This window comes from Ceratocystis lukuohia (assembly GCF_044167205.1).
Source record: "Ceratocystis lukuohia strain C4212 chromosome Unknown Supercontig2_pilon, whole genome shotgun sequence".
Classification (NCBI taxonomy): Eukaryota; Fungi; Ascomycota; class Sordariomycetes; order Microascales; family Ceratocystidaceae; genus Ceratocystis; species Ceratocystis lukuohia.
Window position 1 is genome coordinate 2,972,045 of NW_027263521.1, and position 21,747 is coordinate 2,993,791.

At 49.2% G+C, this 21,747-nt stretch overlaps 9 protein-coding genes across 9 annotated transcripts; 4 read left to right on the top strand and 5 right to left on the bottom strand.

Annotated features, from left to right (window-relative positions):
- Window positions 1–91: 91 nt before the first annotated feature.
- On the bottom strand, window positions 92–1,563 carry HOO65_020735 (D-arabinitol dehydrogenase 1; the record flags this gene model as incomplete). Its single annotated transcript, XM_071006744.1, has 5 exons — window positions 92–234; window positions 302–399; window positions 459–1,033; window positions 1,100–1,183; window positions 1,480–1,563. 5 exons carry the CDS (start codon window positions 1,561–1,563, stop codon window positions 92–94), a joined length of 984 nt encoding a protein of 327 aa, XP_070861373.1.
- A 2,989-nt stretch (window positions 1,564–4,552) lies between these two features.
- On the bottom strand, window positions 4,553–5,363 carry HOO65_020736 (40S ribosomal protein eS10; the record flags this gene model as incomplete). The annotated part of the gene is made up of 2 exons (XM_071007014.1): window positions 4,553–4,972; window positions 5,325–5,363. The coding sequence occupies 2 exons, from the start codon at window positions 5,361–5,363 to the stop codon at window positions 4,553–4,555; spliced, it is 459 nt and encodes a 152-aa protein (XP_070861374.1).
- Window positions 5,364–5,925: 562 nt separating this feature from the next.
- On the top strand, window positions 5,926–6,792 carry HOO65_020737 (Telomere maintenance protein SDE2; the record flags this gene model as incomplete). The annotated part of the gene is made up of 1 exon (XM_071000145.1): window positions 5,926–6,792. The coding sequence occupies one exon, from the start codon at window positions 5,926–5,928 to the stop codon at window positions 6,790–6,792; it is 867 nt and encodes a 288-aa protein (XP_070861375.1).
- Window positions 6,793–7,383: 591 nt separating this feature from the next.
- HOO65_020738 (Cytochrome c oxidase subunit 6B) lies at window positions 7,384–8,329 on the bottom strand (the record flags this gene model as incomplete). The annotated part of the gene is made up of 4 exons (XM_071006963.1): window positions 7,384–7,436; window positions 7,481–7,544; window positions 7,704–7,816; window positions 8,281–8,329. The coding sequence occupies 4 exons, from the start codon at window positions 8,327–8,329 to the stop codon at window positions 7,384–7,386; spliced, it is 279 nt and encodes a 92-aa protein (XP_070861376.1).
- Window positions 8,330–8,986: 657 nt separating this feature from the next.
- HOO65_020739 (NADH-ubiquinone reductase complex 1 MLRQ subunit) lies at window positions 8,987–9,731 on the top strand (the record flags this gene model as incomplete). The annotated part of the gene is made up of 4 exons (XM_071007029.1): window positions 8,987–9,049; window positions 9,292–9,307; window positions 9,479–9,541; window positions 9,604–9,731. The coding sequence occupies 4 exons, from the start codon at window positions 8,987–8,989 to the stop codon at window positions 9,729–9,731; spliced, it is 270 nt and encodes an 89-aa protein (XP_070861377.1).
- A 511-nt stretch (window positions 9,732–10,242) lies between these two features.
- Window positions 10,243–10,517, bottom strand: HOO65_020740 (Peptidyl-prolyl cis-trans isomerase E; the record flags this gene model as incomplete). The annotated part of the gene is made up of 2 exons (XM_071007107.1): window positions 10,243–10,359; window positions 10,413–10,517. The coding sequence occupies 2 exons, from the start codon at window positions 10,515–10,517 to the stop codon at window positions 10,243–10,245; spliced, it is 222 nt and encodes a 73-aa protein (XP_070861378.1).
- An 883-nt stretch (window positions 10,518–11,400) lies between these two features.
- Window positions 11,401–15,518, top strand: HOO65_020741 (Protein transport protein SEC31; the record flags this gene model as incomplete). The annotated part of the gene is made up of 3 exons (XM_071006300.1): window positions 11,401–11,609; window positions 11,692–15,406; window positions 15,474–15,518. 3 exons carry the CDS (start codon window positions 11,401–11,403, stop codon window positions 15,516–15,518), a joined length of 3,969 nt encoding a protein of 1,322 aa, XP_070861379.1.
- A 693-nt stretch (window positions 15,519–16,211) lies between these two features.
- Window positions 16,212–17,347, top strand: HOO65_020742 (uncharacterized protein; the record flags this gene model as incomplete). The annotated part of the gene is made up of 2 exons (XM_071006872.1): window positions 16,212–16,353; window positions 16,449–17,347. The coding sequence occupies 2 exons, from the start codon at window positions 16,212–16,214 to the stop codon at window positions 17,345–17,347; spliced, it is 1,041 nt and encodes a 346-aa protein (XP_070861380.1).
- A 704-nt stretch (window positions 17,348–18,051) lies between these two features.
- Window positions 18,052–19,859, bottom strand: HOO65_020743 (mitochondrial putative homocitrate synthase; the record flags this gene model as incomplete). The annotated part of the gene is made up of 5 exons (XM_071006637.1): window positions 18,052–19,110; window positions 19,185–19,315; window positions 19,487–19,541; window positions 19,660–19,683; window positions 19,749–19,859. 5 exons carry the CDS (start codon window positions 19,857–19,859, stop codon window positions 18,052–18,054), a joined length of 1,380 nt encoding a protein of 459 aa, XP_070861381.1.
- Between the last annotated feature and the right edge of the window lie 1,888 nt (window positions 19,860–21,747).

Consider the following 21,747-nt stretch of genomic DNA (forward strand, 5'->3'; position numbering starts at 1 on the left):
ACACATCATTTGCAGAACCGGATTAGAGAAAAAAAAACATATAAGATATTACACAAACATACCCTCAAACTGGTCTTCTCGCTGTCTCCGCTTAGTCAAAGACAATAGCAGCCTTGACAGCGCTCTTGTTTCTAATACTCTCCAACGCCTCGCCCCATTGTTCCAGCTTGAATGTCTTGTTCACAATGCCTTCGGTCTTGACCTTGCCCGAGTCCAGGTAGTCGATAGTGGCAGCTGCAGGGAAGAGAGATTTCCATTAGCTTTGTTCCCCGCTTGTCGGATGACTAGTACGTTAACTTACGGAACATGTAGGTCTCTGAGAAAGAGCCCAAGATGGTGATTTCGTCGCCAAAGATCTTGGCCGGCGGCCATGAGACGGAAGCAGTGTTACTGTAGACACTGCATTGGGAAATAGGTTAGCATCAGAACAGGACTCATTTCAACGCCATGGAACCTACCCGTAAACCACCAATTTTCCGCCGCGGCGCACGTAGTGAATAGCATCCTCCAAGATCTTGGTTGAGCCTGTTGCCTCAACCACGATATCAAAGCCATACGGGTTGTCCTGCTTGAGCGCCTCAAATTGCGCCTGGGGGTTGTTGCGCGACAGCTCAACGTAGGTATCAGCTGCATCCAGCTTTTTTGCCAGCTCCATCTTCAGACCGCCCGGTGCAGCAATCGTCACCTTGCAGCCGCCATTGTGACGCAGCAGCTGCGCCAGCATCAGGCCTGTCGGGCCAGCACCAAACATTAGTACGTGAGAGCCGAGAGCTGGGGCAATCCGCTCCAACCCGTGGCATGCGCACGACGCAGGCTCCAGCAGAGTAGCGTCGACATCGCTCAGATTCTCAATCTTAAACACCTTGGCCGCCGGGTATGCACAGTACTCAGCAAAGCCACCATCCATGGTGACACCATGAGCTTCAAACTGCTCACATAGCAGAGGCTTGCCACGACGGCAGTAGAAGCACTCCTGACATAACTCACTGTTATCAGCGGCCACACGGTCGCCAATGTTGAAGCCTTTGACTTTCTGGTCTTAGAGTTAGAGGTGATCGATAACGAAGCTAGGGTCACTAGTTAATACTAGGGCACTTACAGGGCCTACAGCGGCGATTACGCCCACGGTCTCGTGACCGGGAATCAGAGGGAACTTCGCAATGAATTCACCCTCGTGGATGTGCTAGGGATAGTTAGCATACTTGAAGAGAGGAGCTAGGAATTAGCTGGAATCCAAGGCATGTACCAGGTCTACAGAAATTAGGATTGTTAGCATGCAAAAGCCCTGGGACATCTAGACAACCAAAGGAGGTTGGAGAGAGAATGAGGGAAGATAACCCACCAGTTCCGCAGACACCACAGGCCTTGACCTTGACTAGGACATCATTCTCACGCAGGGTAGGCAGGGGGACCTCAACAATCGAAAAGTCCTCAGGCTTCTCGTAGCTATAATGAACATTAGTAACAGTAGCTTTCGACAGCGCCATAAAAAGCAGGGGGGAGACAGAAAGGACAGGAATCAACTTGCCGGAGCGCCTTCATGGTCTTGGGAAGTCCAGACATGGTGGATATTTTGACTTAGATTAAGAATGAAGCTAGAACGGGATGGCAGGTGAGCAGGTTGAAGAAAGAAGTGAGAGAGGGCCCAAAGACGCAAGAATCACGTTGGAAACGCTGGTTATAATGTGTTGTACTAAACGGAATCTCTCTAAAAGGGATAGAAGTGCTGAGAACGAGGGACCGTCGCCCCATTTATACATCTCACTCACCTCATGCGTTTGTCGGCTTATTCGTGCATCCATATGACGTTACCTATGTCATCAAACTACTCGCCGAGCTACGCTTTCCCTTTCTCTTTTTCTCTCCGCCAGGCTTCTCCAAATCAAGGAAACGTCTTGTGCCAAGACCACTCTGGGCCGCTCTGACTCTGGCCTGGTCTGGTCCACCATTTCTATCGGTGGTCTACCGCCCCCGGCAAGTGGGGCGCTCTAAGTTGCAGCGAGGTCCTTGTGCATGCGTTTTGTCTTAGAACTTGTTTCGCCTCAAGGTGGATCAACAGGTAAACAAAAAGAGTGCGCGGTTGATTGACTAAGTCCCAGCTCATGATGACGTGAGATCACAAATCAACTCAAGCCAATACAAATCGATGACAAAAGACGACTTGCTTATAGCCAACTCCAAGACGGGCATAGAAGCAAGCGACTTCGCTAGAAGGGAAGCTTCTCGATCGCCTACTATGTTAGCAGCTGCGTGTTAGTCCGAAGGTACAAAAATACAATAAAGATACATAGCTACAAGCTACAAAGTACAAAGTACAAGATACCTACTTACATCACAATCCATCCCCATCCATCCATTCACATCTTGGTCCGTGACCCACTTTCCCTCCGTTACCTCGGCCTTTCTTCCTGGCGTGGCGTTTGCTTCGGCCTCGCTGTGTTATCAATCCCTTCATCCCTCTATGATACCCCATGCTGGCCTCTTCTTCCCTTGTGCTCTAGCCCTGCTCTTTAAACCCCGCAAGCACCCTATTCTAGATACTGTGTGCTACAACCCCGCCAATGAGAAGCCACTGAGGGGGAGGATACATGGCTAGAAAAGCAGGGGAAAATAGAGGCTTATGATCAGCGCTTTGTTCAGCTTGCTAGCTTTGTAGCTAGAGCCAGGCATGTACGTAACTGTGATGCTTGAGGCACGTAAACGCAAATTTAGGGCCTGAGCTCTCCAGAAAACCAGCTTCCCAATCAGGAACCTCCTCTTCCTCTTCCCCAGCTCCGCCTCTGTCGGCGTTTCACTTTTATCTGCTGTAGATTTCTAGAAACTCGCATTCCGCTTCGAGGCCAAGGGCACAGGCCAGGCTGCGATAGGCAGAGGAAGAGACAGAGAGACAAGACGGCGAGAGAAACAGAGGGGTCGGAGACAAGAGGAGAAAAGAGAAGCAGAAGCAGAAGCAGAAGCAAGTCCCTTCTCCAGACGGACAGACAAGAGACAAGAGCAGCAAAGCCCCTCGCTTTTCGTGCATGCTCTCTACCATCTCTGTATATACCTTCGATTTAGCCCATCCCCCCCAGCTCATCTCTCCCCATTTCACAGCACAGACGGCACCACTTGGCCTGACTTGACTTCTGTCAGGATGCGGCTCATCCGCATACTCCTCGCCCTTGCTTTTTGTCCTGGTCTTGCCCCTCTTCTCTTCTCCCCCTCCCTTTATACTCATCCGCATGCAGCCGCTCTTTCTTCATCTCAACGCCAGAAGCCACAATCGGACCGTTCTATTACCTCGCTTCCTTGCTGTCCACTCTTTCTTCTTTTTCCTCTCTTCATCTCTTTCTTCTCTCCTCCGCCTTCGCCGGTCTCTTCCTCCCCTCCCCCTCATCCCCCATACCCCATCCATCATATCCATGAGCTTCTTTCAATAGGATCTCTTACAGTAAGAACCATCGCGGGGTCTAACCAAGTTTGGGGAAGGGCCAAAGCTTGCTAGTCCTGCTTGTTTTGTCGCTCCATTGCGCTGTGCTATCTACGTGTTGTTTGGTTTTCACCCTTTAGCCAAGGCCTCAACTTTTGACAGTCACCCGGAGTTTTCAATAATGGAAGCTCTTGTCGAGGCGGCTATTGCAAATGCACGTACGTACATTAACAGCACTATTATAATCTACCATATGCCTTCTCGCCTCTCGAGACCGAAGCCTTAATTAAGCCTCATTCCTGCACCACGGAAAACCGCAAGCTGCCTGAACCTAGAATTGAATGTATTCCAAGTTGCGCACACAAAGGAAATTGAAAAGAAAAAGGTGAGAAGAGAAGAAAGGCTGTTTCGCCTTCCCATTAACAGTATTATAAGCACTTTTTCTCGAGTACACTCTAAAGTTTCGTTCGATAAACTAACCGTTAAAAACTACATGTCTCGTCATGACAGACTTAACCTCCGTTTTAAATGCGCGTTAACCATTAGGGTTAACAATGCCACCATGTTAGGGTCTATGCACTGCGACACACAGGCTCCTAGTTTGTTCCAGACTAACTGTTTGTTCAAACCTTTTATTCAAGCCATCTCCTTTCCCAATATCACAGCACGCAAGCGAACAACCTCAATACTTGTGCGTAGTGTGGAAAGTATGCCATTTTTTGATGATTCCCGAGGTGAAGCCCTTATCTAAAATAAACCCCGCTGTTTTTGCCCTCACGTAGGCCGTCACGCGAAGGAGAGAAAGACGATAACATGACTTGTACTATGTATTATGTCATTCACTTGCTCCACTCGCATGCGAAAGTAGTACTCATTTGCTGTGTCGTTCGATTGCCTTGATTTCGTACCCGAAGAAACGCTCGTAAAAGATCCCATTTTTTTTTATTTAAGAGATTCTATATTTACGAAGGGGGGGCAGCACGGCCACGGCCCATACCACCACGGCTGTTGAGAGAAAACGACCAGTTAGCACTCATGTCATGTGGATTTGCTCATAGCCATCTTCTTGTTTGCATAGTTCCATAGCGTAAAAAATGAAATGACGCTATCTGTGCCTCAAGATGGACAAAAAAAGCAGAATATTCAGCGGGGATATACGTACAACTGGGGAGCGAACTCGCCGGGAGCAGCACCCTCCTTGCCCTCGCCAGCATCTCTGCGACGGTAGCCGCCCTCGCGGTCGCCACGGCCGCGGCCAAAGGGTCTGCGCTCGCGCTCGCTCTCGGGCAGCATTCCCCGGGGGGGAGCGTTGGGGCGCTGCTGCTTGATGTGGGTGGTGGGGACAATCTCAGCGGGAAGGTGGAGCCACTCGCGGAGGTAGTCCAGACCCTCAGCAGTGAGGGTGTAGTAGTACCACTGCCAAGAGAACTGGGTCTTGACGAAGCCCTTGGAGTTCAGGGACTGCATGGCCTTGATGACAAACAGGTTCTTGGTGTCGATGTCGGGGTGCTTGTCCAGGTTGTAGTCCTTAGGGGCCACAAGGACACCCTCCCGGAAGAGGTACTGTTGGAAATTGTATGTTAGTGTTTGCCCATGAATGGTAATTGTTCTAATCTAGTCCTGCTGCTGTGTGCTGCCATGCACTGAAGGGGCTTCGAGATCGGCTCGTCCGTGGTCGGAGTTGTGCGTTTACGCCACGCGCAATAAATTGAATCGATTCATTGTGTAGATGAATTCCACATTGAAAACTCGGTAGTTGTTTCGATTCTTCGCAATCCTTCCATATCCGTTACATTTTTCCCCGATGAGTTTGAGAGTGTGGGTGAAGGTCGTGTGTAATGTTGTTGCCGACAATTGAGATGGTAAAAAAACAAAATTCCAAGCAGCAAGACTAAAAAGCGACGAGTGTACGTACCTCGTGGATGAGCTTGCGATCAGCCTTGGGGATAAGCATCTTGGCGGTGTTGACGATTCGGTGTACTGAACGAAATGTGAGGAGGGGAAAGTGTGAATAGTATTCAACGCGATGCTCAAAATGGGTCACTTTTGTGTGGACAAAAAACCCTACCAAGACAGTGGACAGGGGGTCGTCCCGCTTCTTTTTGACATAAATCCCATGCTATATTAACTTCTTGTGGACGTGGCGTTGGTCTCTGCACGTGATCTCGACCTTATAAACGCCACACTATGTCTTGCTGCGATAGCGCCACAAAATTGGAAAGATTTATGCAATCCTTGATCCTGATTATTGGAGCTGCAAGGCTACAGCCTTTGAACAATAATGCACAAGGCTAAGAAAAGTAGTGCATTCTCTTGTATGACAAAGCCTTGTTGCGTCACATCATGATATTTTATTTCTCGCACCTACAACCCCCTACATATTGTCACTAAAGCGATAGCAGAGCGCATTTATTCATCCGTCGCAGAAACCTTTCGCTGCAGTATTTTTACTTTCCATTTGAAATAAACCGCGATTTCCAAATCTTGTGCATCTAATCGCAAACGTTATCACCAATATGGCGCCACCAAAGATCAACGTCTTTGTCTCTAGCATTCATGGTCTTGGGCTTCCGCCAACCGTTGTTCTGCCTATCGACCGCGATGCTACAGGCGATGATCTCTGGGAGCACATTTCCCAACGCATGCCCATAGACTTTTCCCAGCGCCGTTACATCCTCTCTACACATGCCAACACGACAATCGCCCGCTCGTCAAAACTTACTGAATATATTGCAACTGAAAGTGATGAAATTCTTTCCTTACGCCTCTGGAGCCCACTATGTGGTGGAAAAGGTGGCTTTGGCTCCCAGCTGCGTGCTGCCGGAGGCCGCATGTCAAAGAAGAAGCGTGGCCAGGGTGAAGAGAATGGATCTAGTCGCAATCTAGACGGACGTCGCATCCGCACAGTCAACGAAGCGAAGGGACTTGCAGAGTACCTGGCCGTCAAGCCTGAAATGGAGAAGCGCGAGCGTGAGATGCGCCGTGAGCGCCTGGAGCAGATCGTTGAAATGGCCGAGCGCCGCACTGAGGAGATTAAGCATGGCGGCAAGGGCCGAATTGATGAAAAATGGCTTGAGGATAAGACAGAGGCAAATGAGCGTACGCGCAGCGCTGTATTTGCTGCTATGCAGGAGGGCACATATAAAGACAGCTTATTGGGCACCTCACATGGGTCACAATCCAGTAATCAGCCTCAATCGCACTCAGAAAATGAAGGCAGTGATGATGCGGTGTCTAGCTCTGGTTCAGGATCGCCAGCCGCGGAGACCATTGAAAAAGCTGCTACTCCATCATCATCATCAGCGTCCAAGGCGCCAGAGAAACTCAAGACCTTTTTTGGGTTTGATGAGGATGATGAATTCATGAGTTCTGATGATGAATAATCCGGGGGTTATCCTAGTCTATTGTTTTTTTATTATTTGTTTCGCTTTGGATGCTAGCACACATTGCAATATTGGGATGGCATTTTGTTTTTAGTTGGGATATTTTTTTTAGGAAACGGATGAGCGGGTTTAGCTTGAGGATATCGTTTACTTAATTTCAGCACTTCGCCTGTTAGTGGAAAATGTCGTTAAGGCTTGGAGTATTTTGAGTTTAACCATATAATGGTTATAATGGCGAGATATAAGGATTACTCAAACAATTTAGCATACAGATGATATGCTGCAGTAATGCATGACAAAAAAGCAAATGTGGAAGTTCTGTTTACACCAGACTAGGCCGATTATTGACGTCTATTTGACTGGAGCTTGTGACATCATATAATGACCGATTCTTGGTAGCAGGAAGTATCCCCAATGAAAAACGACCACAAGACTGAGCATGATGCGAACACTGAAAGTTATCGAACAACTATTTGGCTTTCTTTGTACAATTATAGTATGCAATTGAATCAAGGAAATGATTAGCTAGTCAAGATTTATAGGTCCAGACGGGCGGGGAAAGTGCCACCCTCTGTAATAAGACAAAGTTAGCTAGTATTCAAGCTGTGCAAAGAGGTCAAGAGGGCAGAGGATCAAGGAGAAAGCTGCCTCAATATAAGTCTAGATGAGAGGGAGTATGAGTACGTACCACGCTGCTCGTCCCAGCGAGTGTACCACGACGAAGGGCACAGTGATCGGTAGGCCAGGAAGAACTATCCAGAGATTAGTAATTGATCCACAAACTGGCAACCCTTTGATGAGACCATAATATGATCAGGCGGATTTCGCGAAGTAGTGTAGACTTGAAATCAAAACACGCCGGCTGTGTGGCGAGCTCCTGTTGAGCCAATGGATGCATGGAGAGGTCATACCTGGCGGCAGGGAGCAAAGTCCTCGCCCTTGGCGTTGATGCACTTGTGGTAGTCGACATAATTTTGCCAGCAGTGCTTGGTCTGGTTGGTATTGGGGAAGCGGGCGTCGACACCTGTAGGAAAACAAGTAGGATCGTATGTTAGATACTGTGACGTTTGATGACTTATACAAGGCCAAGATGGAAGGAGTCGCGGTGGGAGGGTGCGAAGATCCAAAAGACAGCAAAGACGGCGGGGGCGGAGAGAAATGGCGACGTCGGTATTGACGGAGCGAGGGCGTATGAAAATGGCAATTCCCGTAGCCCCGAGAATGGCCCGATACCAGCAAATAGTATGGGGGAATGTGATGTGATGGATTGGTACATCATGAGCGAAAATAAATCGTGCACCATAGGGAAGTGCCTTTTTTACTCACCAGCTACAAAGAGTTAAGTTAGCCAAGGATCATATACATACATGACGCCACCAAACATCGGAACTCAAGCAAGAGAGACAAAGTTGTGAACTTTTAATAATGCCAATTGTATTTCCAGTGGGGATAGACAGAAAGAGCTTTTCTTTTTTTCTCATGACTTACCAGTGACGAACTTGAAGGGCTTAGTGACCTGATCTTCGGAGTCGGACATTGTGGTGGTTGATATGTGCAAAAATAGAGAGGCGGATTATGAAAAGAAAAAAAAAAAGAAAAAAAATAAGGCAAGGCTTAAGTTAGATATTGAGGAAGGGAAATGCCAAAGATGCAAAGCCAAGGTGTGGCTCGGAGCAGTAGAGGTCGAATTTAGCCAAATCAGATACTAGACAATTTGCAAAGTTTTCTTGCCTTGATTTCCAGGCCCCTAGACTGGCTTTGCCAAACCGTTAGAAGTCTACTCCACTGGCGAAAAGTGGAATGATTTCCAAGTGCAAGGGGCACTAAGGTTATGAGGTGCCCTGTAGAGCTCATAGCCTATAGAGAGCTGTGGGTTGGACCTTTTTGGAGGAAGTAAGCCTGGGTAATAGCGGGCTAGCCACTGAAAAGTTATCTTTGGCCACTGGAAAATCAGTTGTTCCCCTCCCTAAGAGAAAAAAGGCTGACAGTTATGATGGGGAAAAGCCTAGTGAGCCAGATGTAGCCACCAATGACAGTTCAGCATTCAGAGGCTCTGCGTTTTGACTGTGGGTGACTTTTTCTCGGAATTGCCCTTCGTGATCCCCTTCGAATTCTTCTCTCTTTGCTTCAAATTCTCTTGGTCTACAAGTGTCTTCTCTCCACTCTTTGCCGCTCTGTCTCCCACACCACTAAGATGTATGCCACTCTCGGTCTCCGTATGATGCGCCAGACTCCGCGTCTGATGCGCGCTGCTCCCGTAAGTGTCTTTGCCCTTGGCCGAGTCAATAAATCCGGATAACCACTCCGCTCAGCCGCCACTCCGCTCAGCCGCCTTGCAATATGGTGGCGCTCTTCGGATGTGACTCGGATGTGAGGAAGTAGTGAGGTTATTACTCCATCTTGGAAGTCAATTATCAAGGCTTGAGAACATCTATGACCTAACGTCTTTGATTTCTCCATGCACAGTAGTGTCGTGCTAACATGTTTCTTTGTTTATAGGTTGAAGACCAGGCCGGTATGGTGTCAACCCTTCTAATTCCCCCCTCCAATACGCGCTGTTGGCCGTGATATATTGCAACGCCTGGAAATCTCCATGAGCGGAGCAAATTCTAATTCCAACATCAATCCCAACGACCCGACCTAGTGACTTCCTGTGCCGATACTAATACTCTTTTATACCCTTTAGCCCATGGCGTGTCTGCGAGACTTCGGAAGCTCAAGAACATTCCTCCTGAGCTGTTCCCCCTCGGTACGTAAATCGAGAAACTCACCCTCAACTATAAAATTGTACTAACGCATGCCATGCCGTAGGTGTTGTCGTTGCCTTCGCTGTCGGTGCTGCTGGATACTCGCTGACCCGACACCTGCTCACCGATAAGACCCTTCGTCTGAGTCGCTCCAGTGGTGACAACAAGCCCCATGCCGATGAGCATCATTAAATACGCTTCCAAATCGAATCTCTTGGAAATATACTGTACATGTTTGGCTCTTCGTTTACTACGTTTAGTGTTGCACCAGGTTGTAGATGGTAGTTAAACTTCGTGAGGCAATCTAGCTGGAATGCCTTACTAGAAGCTCATATATGACGCCAGGCTGATTTAGCCATACCCACGAGGCCAGAGAAGGTCTGGTTAAGTAACAGACGGAATAAAATCCTCCGCTTTTTCTTATAGCTGTATCGTGCATGGTTTGTGCTATGATTTTATCTTGAGCATGTGATGAACCAAGTCTATAAACACCCAGATGTGCTACAAAATAGCAACTTGCAAAGCAAAAGTCCAGATATATCATTGAGTTGGTATAGTAGTACATAATTCAATATTGTGTCCCGCAACGCCAACGCCAGAAAATAAAATTGACAAAATGTGATGACTCCAAAAGTACAGGCTCGGCGGATGCAATCGGCAAAAAGAAAGAAAAAATAAAAGGGAGCAGCCAAGCCTCATATGTTTAAGCTGGCTTGGGGCCCGCAACATCAAGCCCTTCAAGGCCTTGCATAGGATCACCAGCAGCCGGCATAGGTGCGCTAAGTTCATCATCGGCAGTATTTTGGGAAAGCCACCCCTCCTATTACGCGTTAGTTACTATAACCAACCCATGGGCTGAAATGGATATCGCACCTGCTCCCAGAGGGCAGTCTTGCTGCCAAGTCCCTCTGTAGCGCTTTTAGGTGCTTTAGCGGCCGAACACCGGATCACCTTGCCGAAGAACTCAGACTGGTCCATATTGTCAATAGCCTCCTTGGCATCATCGACATCTTCAAACTCCACATAGGCAAATCCGCGATTAGTTGGTTCCGGGGGGCGCCTTCGTCAGCGGCGTTGTTTGTGTTAGATCGGTCGTCCTTAGGGACAGAGACTTCGACAATGTCCCCAAACGGGATGAAGGCGTCATGGACATGGTTTGAGGTGACGTGAGAGGCCAAGCCTCCGACGTGAACGGTAGCCTTCCACCGGTCTGATTCGGACATTTGGGGGTTTGAATTGAGTGGGCTTGATGTCGAGAGAAAGACAGTCAAGCTGTTCATGTATTTCCTATGAGAAGTGAGGTCTAGTGATGGGGCATCACGTGCGTGAGTAGCACGAAGTATGTGTCAGCTGAAGGACACCTGTAGACAGCTGTCCCTTACGTATAGTGGGGTATTAATTGACCAAGCTCCCCCCCAAGCTTTAGCAAGGCCATTAAGTTAGGCTACGACGCTGTTATTGGTGGATGGGCTCTGCAATCTGGCTTCAATCCCACTTTATCACTGCCATTCCTATTAACGGGCTCCTCGTTGTCCATTGGTCTTGGCTTTGAACGACCTGTTATTTAGACGACGACGTTACAACACAATAGCCACATTTCGCTCTTGATTTCTCCTTTCCAAGTCTTTTTCTCCCTTTATTTTCCTTATATTTCTTGCTGTCCTCTGGTTTGTAGGGCTTGTTGTCGCTCATTTTTCTCACTCAGCTCAGAGGCCATTCCCGTTAGGAGTTTGAGGAATCAAGCGAATGCTTTTGCTTGTCGAGACCATCGAGCCCACATCCACGTCAACAATTCAAACCATCACTTTAGCCATTGTTTTCCTTCGTCTAGTTGCTTCCATTTATTTAACCTCCCCCCATAATGGTTCGTCTTCGTGAGATACAGCGCACAGCTGCCTTTGCTTGGTCGCCTGGCGCCACCAAGCCGTTAATAGTCACAGGAACCCGAGCAGGAGCCGTGGATGCCGACTTCTCTGACGATACGAAGCTGGAATTGTGGGATTTGGGGCTTGAAGATTTTGAGCACAGTGTAGAACTGCAGCCCGTAGCTAGCATTGTGTCAGATTCAAGGTGAGCTACATCAAAGCTTATTTGCTCACCTCTCAACTCAATTATCTAGATGCTAACAATTGATATCTTCCCCCATCTATAGATTCTACGATATTGCCTGGAGTCAGCCTGACGATACTCGGCCCAACGGAATCATTGCTTGTGCCCTCGAGAACGGCTCACTAGACCTTTATGACGCCGCTAAGCTCATCGCTGGAGCCTCGGCTGGGGAGGCTTTGATATCACGCACCACTAAGCATAGTGGTGCTATCAAGTCACTGCAGTTCAACCCCATAAAATCACATTACCTAGCTACGGCTGGCGCCAAGGGTGAACTCTTTGTCTATGATGTCAATGACATCTCGTCCCCCTTCCGCCTAGGAGCTGCCACCGCGAGACCCGATGACTTAGAGTGTGTCGCCTGGAACAGAAAGGTGTCACACATTCTAGCTTCAGGTAGTGCTGGAGGCCTAGTGACTGTGTGGGATCTCAAAACCAAAAAGACATCAGTCACTCTCAACAACAACCGCAAACCCGTTAGCGCTATTGAGTGGGACCCTAACTACTCAACAAAGCTGATCACATCTTCCTTTGATGATACCACGCCCGTCATTTACCTGTGGGATCTGCGCAATACTAATACCCCCGAGCGCACAATGCAGGGCCATGTACAGGGTGTCCTGTCTCTGTCGTGGTGTCCTCAGGACCCCGATCTGCTACTTTCTTGCGGAAAAGACAGTAGGACATTGCTCTGGAACCCCCAGAACGGTGAATTATTTGGCGAGTTTCAAGAGGGGACTAACTGGAACTTTTCCACCAAGTTCAACCCCCATAACCCCAGCTTGACAGCCACTGCTAGTTTTGACGGCAAGATTGTTATCCAAACTCTTCAAAACACAAATCCCCCTACCCAAGAAACCGCCAACCAAAGCGGCTTAGACGGCGAGGACTTTTTTGCTAGCGCCCAGACACAGCCCCAGGAAACCAACTTTACCCTAGCCAAAGCTCCTAGGTGGCTAGAGCGTCCCATTGGTGCTTCGTTTGGTTTTGGTGGTAAGCTGGTAGTCTTTAAGCCTACAGCCAACGATAGTCGATCATCCAAGGTCCTAATTACACAGTTCTCTGCTGATACCGGCATTTCTGATGCCACTGAAAAGTTCGAAAGCTCCTTGTCTTCTGGAAATATTATATCCATTTGCGAGTCTAAAGAGGAGGCTGCCTCTGAGGATGAAAAGGCTGACTGGACTATTATGAAGAATCTAGCGGGTGATGATGTACGGGATCGTATTGTTGAGTTCCTTGGGTTCACCAAGGATGATATTCCCAAAAGCCCCGAGGCGGAGGCGGCCGAGGTTGAGTCCGACAAGGCTGGCGCAACCATGGAGAAGAAGAAGGATGCTGACGATGATTTCTTTGGTGGTGATGATGGCGAGGTTGATGAAGATGACTTTATGGCTAGCCTCTCAGCTAGCAAGGGTGCCAAGACTAACGACCCCTTCAATCTCTTTAATGAGAGCGAGTCTATCATGGAACAGGATGTTACTCGCTCTCTAGTGCTCGGCAACTTCGAAAAGGCCGTTGAGCTTTGCATCGCTGAGAAGCGCTGGGCCGATGCTTTCCTAATAGCCAATTGCAGTGGTGCCGTTCTAGCTCAAAAAGTCCAGGCCCAGTACTTGGCTGAGCAAGAGGGAAAACCCAGCTACATCCGTCTCCTCAACTCGGTTATTGCCAAGAATTTGTGGGATGTTGTCCACAACGCCGACCTTGATGACTGGAAGCAGACTATGGTTGTTCTTTGCACTTACTCCTCGCCCGAAGATTTCCCTGACTTGTGCGAGGCTTTAGGTGACCGCATGCTCGAGTCTGGCGAGCGCAAAGACGCTGCTTTCTGCTATCTGGTTGGATCCAAGCTGGAAAAGGTTGTCGATATCTGGATTGCCGAAATGGAGGAGGCCCGCGAGGCCGATCTCAAGAGTTCCGACGGCGATAACAGCTTTTCTATTCATGCTCGGTCTCTGCAGGCTTTTATCGAGAAGGTTTCCGTTTTCCGCGCCGTTACCAACTTCCAGGATAGCGAAAAGGATCAAGCCAAGAACTGGAAGTTGACTTCTCTGTATGACAAGTACACCGAGTATGCTGATTTGATTGCGGAGCAAGGCAAGCTGGCCACGGCCCAGAAGTACCTAGATCTTCTGCCTGCTATCTACCCTCCCGCAGATATTGCCCGGGAACGTGTCAAGCTGGCTACCACTCCCTCCTCGAAGAAGACTACCACTTCTGCCAATACTGCTGCTACCAACAGAAGGGCACTTCCCGTACGCCAGACCGCCACTCCTACAGGCTATCAGCCTATCTCTCAACCTCAAGCCCCTTCCCTGGCTTCTGCCCGTCCCCCTGCGCCGTCGGCCAACCCCTATGCTCCTACTGGCCCTAACATCATTAGTAGCGGTGCGGCGCCTACCCAACCTACCAACCCCTACGGTGCTGCTCCTTCTGCTGCTTCTGCTCCTGTTACTGCTCCTTCTGCCAGCCCTTATGCCCCTCCCGCCAATGCTTATGGTTCTACACCATCTGCTCCCCAGTATGGAGGCTACACTCCTGCCGCTGCTGCTCCTATTTACGGCGCTCCTCCGCAAAACTTCTCGGCCCCTCCTCGCAACACCCCTCCTCCGGCTAGCATTGCTCCTCCCTCTAGATCAAAGAACATGGTGGTGTGGAACGATGTGCCCATGGTTACCAAGGCTCCTGCCCGCAGGGCTACTCCCACCTCTAAGCCTGCACCCATAACTTCTCCTTTCCCTGGTGGCCCTTCTCCCACTGGCCCGCCTCCCTCCAGCCCTGGCGCTGGTCTTCTCGAACTTTCCTCGACTCCACCTCCCCCCCCTAAAGGCCCTCCCATGGGCCGTGTCACTTCGCCTCTGGCTGGTCCTCCTGGTGTTGGAGCCCAGCAAGGCCCTCCGAGATCTTCGTCAATTGCCGCTAATACCTACGCGCCTCCTCCAGCTACATCATCAAACCCTCTTTCTCCCCCAATGGCTGTTCCTCGTATGAACTCCCCTTACAATGCTCCTCCCGCTGCGGCTCCTCCTTCAAACCGCTATGCTCCTGCCCCAGCGTCCACCGCGCAGGCCAACCAGCCTCCTCTAGCTGGTATGATGGCACCTCCTCCCCAGGCTGGTGCCCACCCCCCTCCCCCTGCAAACCCTTACGGCCCTAGCTCGGCTATTTCTCCTACTTCATACCCCCCCTCTGGTTACCAAGCCTCTGCACCCCCTATGGCTGGTCCTCCCATGGCTGGCCCTCCTATGAGTGGTCCTCCTATGGGTGGTCCTCCTATGGGTGGCCCCCCTCGTGCTGGTCCCCCTATGGGTGGCCCTCCCCGTGCTGGCCCTCCTATGGGCACACCCCCGGTAGTTGCCCCTCCTCAGGCTACCCCTCCTTCTCAGGGCCCTCCTCCCAGTACCGTCATGTCCCCTCCCCCTGCCGCCGGTGCCCCTCCTCAACCGACCGGAAAGATGTATTCTGGTGATCGCAGTAATATCCCCGCCAACGCACAGCGCATGGTGGAGATATTCACTCGTGATATGAAACGAGTGGCAGCATCAGCGCCCGCTACGTACTCGGCTCAGGTCAAGGACTCTCAAAAGCGGATCAACATTCTGTTCGATTGCTTAAACAAGGGTGAGCTAGTCAAACCGGATACTATTGAGCAATTAGCTGCCCTAGCGGAGGCACTGGATGTCCGAGATTACGCAACGGCACAGAAGATTCAGGCCGATATTCAGACAAACAAACCAGATGAGTGCGGCAAATGGATCGTAAGTACTTTCGATTGCTTTGTATTTTCCTTTTTAGTATTGCTGTTACTAACATGTGTGTCTATAGGTTGGTGTGAAGCGTCTTCTTAGCATGAGCAAGGCTACGCCTTAAGCAACTTGTAAAAAAAAGACTTGGTTCTCTTTAGTGGGGTGGTGCTATTTGAGAAGGCACTTCCATGACTGACATGATGAAGATGCCGTGAGTAGCAAGGAGATGATAGGATGATTGAAACAGGCTAGTTGTTATTACTATGTAGTGTTATGGACTCTTTTTAACGAGCGTTGTGATGACGTCGTGTATATACTCTTACGGTTTTCAACGTGTCAGTTTTTTGTAACTATAAATTTTTGTCTCCTAGCATGTACATGGGCTGTATAGCGTAAGGTGCGCTGCTATACAATAACAAGCTCTAAGGCCATTCATTAGATAAATTTATAATACAGTGCCATTGGCGCATGTCGAGGCATTCTGTCTTTATATTTTTCACGCCAACGAACCCATCATTATCTTCCATTTTCCACCCAAATATGGAACCTGCTAATTGGTCAGCGATAAGATAAGAAACCTGGTAGCTGTCCGGTTCAATTCAAAGGTCAACCTCAAGTCGTCACAAATCCAGCAAAGTACTCGAGGCTCCCTTGTCTAGACCCCTTCTTTCATCACCCCAACTTTCGTTTCCTTCATGTAAAAATCCTGTCCTATCAAACTATACTGTCGCCATTCTTAAGGTCATTTTGTCCTATCGATATCAGAAGCGGGACAATACCATTGCCACGAGACCCCCTCCATATACACACAGATACGATGGATAGTCCCGAAGCCGAAGCCCAAGCTGCTGCTGCCCGTGCAGCTGAACAAGCCCGGATTCGTAAAGAGCGCCGCGCAGCCAAGATACTAGCTGGCGGGTCATCTAGACTAAACAAGATCACAGGTCTAAGCGGCCGCAGTACGTATCAATCCAGATTATAGCCCCGCCATCATAGGCCAAACCGCCCACATAATGGTAGTGCGATTTTGAGCTAACTGTTTCCCACTTTCCAGAAGCTGAAACTGAACCTCCGGCCCCCGCTGATACACTCACGGTTGATGCAACCACGTCCGGTGTGCCACCTGCCCCCACCGCCGCTTCCTCGGCTGACGCCACTTCTGAAGACCCGGCTGAAGTTGACATCTCAAATCACTTCTACGAGCCCACCCGCACCACACGGCCGCCTGTCTCTACCCATGGTCCTCCCTCTGCTGCGGCCTTTGCGGCAGGAGATGCCCCATCTACGCTAAGCGAAGCCCAGCTGCGAAGCCTAATGCTCGGTATGGACCCCTCGAATGCTTCCGGCGGTAGGCCCAGTGCTCCTACAGCCAATGGTGTGCCGGCAGAGCTCGGCGAGGGTGATCCGTTTGCCATGTTGCAGCAGATGATGGGCGGTGCTGGTGCTAGTGCAGGAATAGGCGGGATGTTCCCTGGGGGTATTCAGCCAACAGAATCCACACCTACCTCACGCAGTGCAGCTATATTCCGTGTGATGCACGTGCTCTTCGCACTATCGTTAGGCATCTTCATCGCACTCAAAACGCCGTTCACCGGGTCTCTCTCGCAACGACTCGATCCTTCGTTTGACTTCGCCACGCTGTCTTCTGTATCTTCTCCCGATGCTGCTACTGATGACCATCATACCGCCTTTGCTGGCCGCTCGCCGTCAGATCTACTCTGGGTGTTCGCCACTGGGGAAGCTGTGCTACTCTCCGCGCGTTACTTTGTTGAAAAAAACTCGCCAAGTGCTGGTGTTCCTGGTATATTAGGCACTATTCTATCGTTTATCCCACCGCCCCTAGGAGGTTATATCAAGCTGGCGATGCGGTATGGGCAGTTTTTTATGGCGGTGCGGAACGATATCATGTTGAGTGTCTTTGTGCTAGGTGTCTGCGCATGGGTCAAGGCTTAAATGAAACGGCAGTGTTTGTAGTGTCAGCTTTTTTCTTAGCTTGTTTTAACTTGTTGTATTATGAAAATGATAATCCTGATGTTTGTTCCTTTTAGTACGGCTAGGCTAGTAAGTTGAAGCAAAAGCATTCATTGTTTTGTGCCCGAATGAGTAAATCCATGTTCATAGAAACGCACAACTTCATTATCCCTTACGTCTTCTATGGCACAAGTAAGGTAACACATATATTCATAAGCACGCTATCATCTCTTGTATTTAATTCTAGTCACTAAACAACGCAGAGCAAATTAAAGCATTCTTCAAATGTATCAGGCAAATTTTCAACAGGATATTTTGGCTAGTCTCGGAAACTCCGCATGGTCATAGAAGGAAAAAAGAAAAAAGATAAAAAAGCAGAAAGTAATTGCAAGCATGACAAGTAAACAGAGATCGAAAAAAAGAAATAGCAACATTGATAAGGCACTTTTTGCAAGCAGGGAAATATGCCGAATGACCAGAAGAACGTGAAGGTGGAGGGACAGATGAAAAAGAAGAAGAAGAAGAAAAAGCAAAAATAGGCAGCAGAGAAAAAACAAAGAAGATGTGACAGGTATATCAAAGTCTTCATCTGTACGTCATGGTCATGGCAGTGATAAGCCGGTTCATTTTAGAGAGAGAACCCGAGGGGAGGAGTATAGAGAAGTGGCCAACCATTGATGGTACAATTAGGCAGTGGCCTCCTCAGTGCGAGCCTTCTTGGCATCAAGAACACCGGCAGCATCAGCCGAGCGCTTGCCAGGGCCGTTGACCACAGTGTCACGCTCAGCGTCCGTCATGTTGTCCAGAACGTGGTCCAAAGAAGACATGGTCTTGCCCTCCTTAAGACCCTTGTAGTAGGCGTGAATAATAGAGTCGACATCGTCCAAACCAATGGAGCGAATATCAGCCATCTTCTTGATCATGGCGGTGCACTCCTTGTAGTGGGCATCAGTCATTTCAATGTCCAGCTGGGCAGCACGGTCCTTGATAGAGTTCCAGCCGGTTAGACGCGAGGCAACGTGGATGTAGCGGGTCAGACCAAAGTCGGCGGGGTTCAAGATCTCGTAAGTGCTAGGGTTGTTGAGGATAGCCTTGGCGTGGATACCGGCCTTGTGGGTGAAGGCGCAGAAACCAGTGATGGGGTTGTTGAAAGGAAGGTTGACCGAGACGGCATCAGCGACCAGCTCCTCGACCTCCTTAAGCTTCTTCAGGTTGTACTTGCTCTTGGTGTACTCGGGGGCGGCAACGACCATACGGGCAAAGAACGAGCCCAGGGGAGTGATGCCGTTGCGCTCACCAATTCCCAGAACAGAGGTGTCGACATGGGTAGCACCACCCTGTAGGGCAGTGTAGGCGTTGGCAACAGCACAGCCAGTGTCATTGTGGAAATGAGTCTCAATGTCACAAGACACAACACCACGCAGCGTGCGGACAAGGTCGTAGACTTCACGGGGACCGGCGCAGCCAACGGTATCAGCGATACCAACACGGTTCACACCAATCTGGTCAACAGTCGAGTAAATAGCCAGCAGATCAACCAGGTTGCTGCGGAAAGAGTCCTCACTGGAGAAGCGAATCTCAATGCCCTTGCTCTTAACGAAGTTGATGACCTCAATAGCGGTGTTCTTGATGTAGGTCATGTCCTTGCCGTGGGAGTGCTCCATCAGGTAGGAAGAAGTACCAATGACAACGTCAACACCGTCAACGCCAGTCTCGACAGCAATTCTAGCGTCGTCCATGTTGCACTAAAGGTCAATGTAAGCGGACTGGGGTTTTTATCTCGGATTTTCGTTAGGATGCGACTGGCATTGCTACTTACACGAATGTGAGTCAGAATCTTGGCCTTGAGGCCGAGCTTGCAGATAGCCTCGCAGTCTTGACGGGACTGGGGAGAGGCGGCAGGGCTCGTCAGCTCAATGTAGTCAACACCCACCTCATCGAGGGCCTTGGCTGTTAGAAGTAGTCTATGTTAGTTGACGCCCAAAGATAGTCATCCAGAAGGAAGGGTATGAAGTCATTATATACCAATCTCAATCTTCTTAGCTATAGGATAGATAACTGTTAGTAACCTAAACTTCCTCATACACAACATATTAAACAGAAAAGTGCGCAAAAACTCACCAGTGTCAAAGTAGGCGTTGGCGAACTGCTCGCCCTCACGCAGAGTGGACTCGATCTGTTTCACTTGGTTAACGACTGATGAACAAAGAGCAGTTCCTGCTTGGCGGAAGATAAAAATCGTAGCAGGGTCATCTCTGATCATGAACACAGGTATGGATGGGCGTAGAACATACAATCTTGTAGCGGTGGACGTTGCTCTAGAGGTCACAAGTTAGTAGACGGCCACATATTGGCAACAAGGGCGGGGTTAGCTTGAGCTTACCAGGTAGTCGGGGATAGCTTCATAGGGGTTACGGGCAGGCTTGGGGTGAGGGTTCTCACGGGTCTGGACAGCCGTGTAGCCAGGGTGGCCTTCAGTGGGAGCGGAAGCCATTGTTAACAACGTTTTTTGAAGATTTTGGGTGTATAGCAATTGGTAATGATGATAGTGGGGAAGGGTAAGGAGACAAGGGCGCAAGGGAAATAGCTGTCGTCTTAGTGTTTAAAACAGACAAAATATGAACGAAATATCAGACAAGAGCCAAGAGAGCTGAGGAAAAAATGTTGCGCGGGACCAAGAAACTTATATGCAGGTGAAAAAAAATTGGCTTGGGGAGGAATTCTAGGCATAGTAGTTTGTATGATTGTTTTTTATGGGGAAGTGGCAAGGAAGGGGCAAGCAGAAAAATCAAATAAAAAAAATATTGCCCAAAAACTTTTTTTTTTCTTCTTTGGGGGCGTCGTCCTTCCTCACAGCCAAAGCCGGAACAGAACCGGAGCTGTGCCCCGTGCAACAGGCACAAGCCCGCTTCGCCAATGGCAAATGCACGACGCAATGCAGGACCCGGAAAGCCAGAATAAAGGCTAGGGGCGACGGCAACGCAGTCATAGGATAGGAATAGAGAACCAGAAGAGGCCATAACAGAAACTCCAGTAATAGCAAAAACCTACCATTGGTGCTGCTGCCAGCCTCGGGCGCCACAACGGCGGGAGTGTTGTCTTCTTCGACACCGCACATAATTTTTATTGGAAGCTTAGTGCTTTTGTGGTTTTGCGAGGGTTATGGAAGCGGGCGATCGTCAAGATGGAGGAACAACAAAAAATTCCGAGTCGTGATTGGACAGACAAGTCGGAGATGGGGTCTACAAAGCCAGAGAGCGAAACGTGTAAGCGGAAGTGTAACCAGACAAGGCCAAAGGAGAACAAGCAAACGCAGGGCGAGACGCAATGGGCATTGAGGAGAGAAAAAAAAATGGATTTCCAATCAATTATGACTTGTGAGTCTTATTAATTGGTCATCGAAGCAATAGGGAATGACTGTTGACTAGAGACGGGGCGACGGCGGTGGATACTGACCCAAGTATAAAAGTAGCACTGTTGTGAAGGCTGTTTTAGCAAAGTTTTAGTAGTGATAGTTGAGCCGGAAATAAAGAGAGAGGGAGAGGGAGAGTGAGGTAAAAGGGAAAAACGAAAAGAAAAAAAGGAAAAAAAAAGGCGATTGAGGAAGGGAAAAGAGAAGCCAATGACTCCTAAGGCACTAAAAAACGTGAGTAACAAGCAGGTACCTACGGAATTGGAATTGGCAACTGTTTATTCTGGCGGCGCAGTGAGAGCTAGGATGCATAACGTAGACTTTCTTCTTGCTCTTTCCCTCTTTCCCTCTTTCTACCGCTCTTTCTTTTTTGGACCTGTACAATGCAATAGCAGTAGTTAGTATGTACTCAACGTAGGGTAACATGGGATGGGAGCCAGTCTACTGTGCGTTTACGTGTATCTCGTGCAGCTATGACTCTTGCCTGGCTGGCTACGTGACTAAGAACTCTTCCTCCCAGGAACAAGAAAAGGGCAAACACAACCACACGGCGAACAAGGAACTGTGATTGAAGCCTTGTTCTCTGTGCCCATGTCCAGTTGCAAGCGTGCGTCTGCAAACTGCAACAACAACGGTTAGCTGCAACGGCAACTGCAAAATTGACAATTAGGTCAGTGAACAACTGTACAACTTGGACAAAGTCACGGCAACTGCAGATGACTCCGAGCCGCAGAAAACCTGCATGCTATACAGTTGGTTAGTCAAGAAAACTTCTGTACAGCTACACATCTTAGCCATCATACTCTTATCACGCCCGCATCTCTTAATTTCATTGACGTTTTGGCGTATTGCTCTTAGGGCTATGTCCAGTTTTTTTTTCTCTCTACATACCGCGGGGTATTTTTATTTTTTCTCTTTTTCCCTGTCATGTCTCGGCCTCTCACCGATTCCTTCCTCATCTCCACGCACA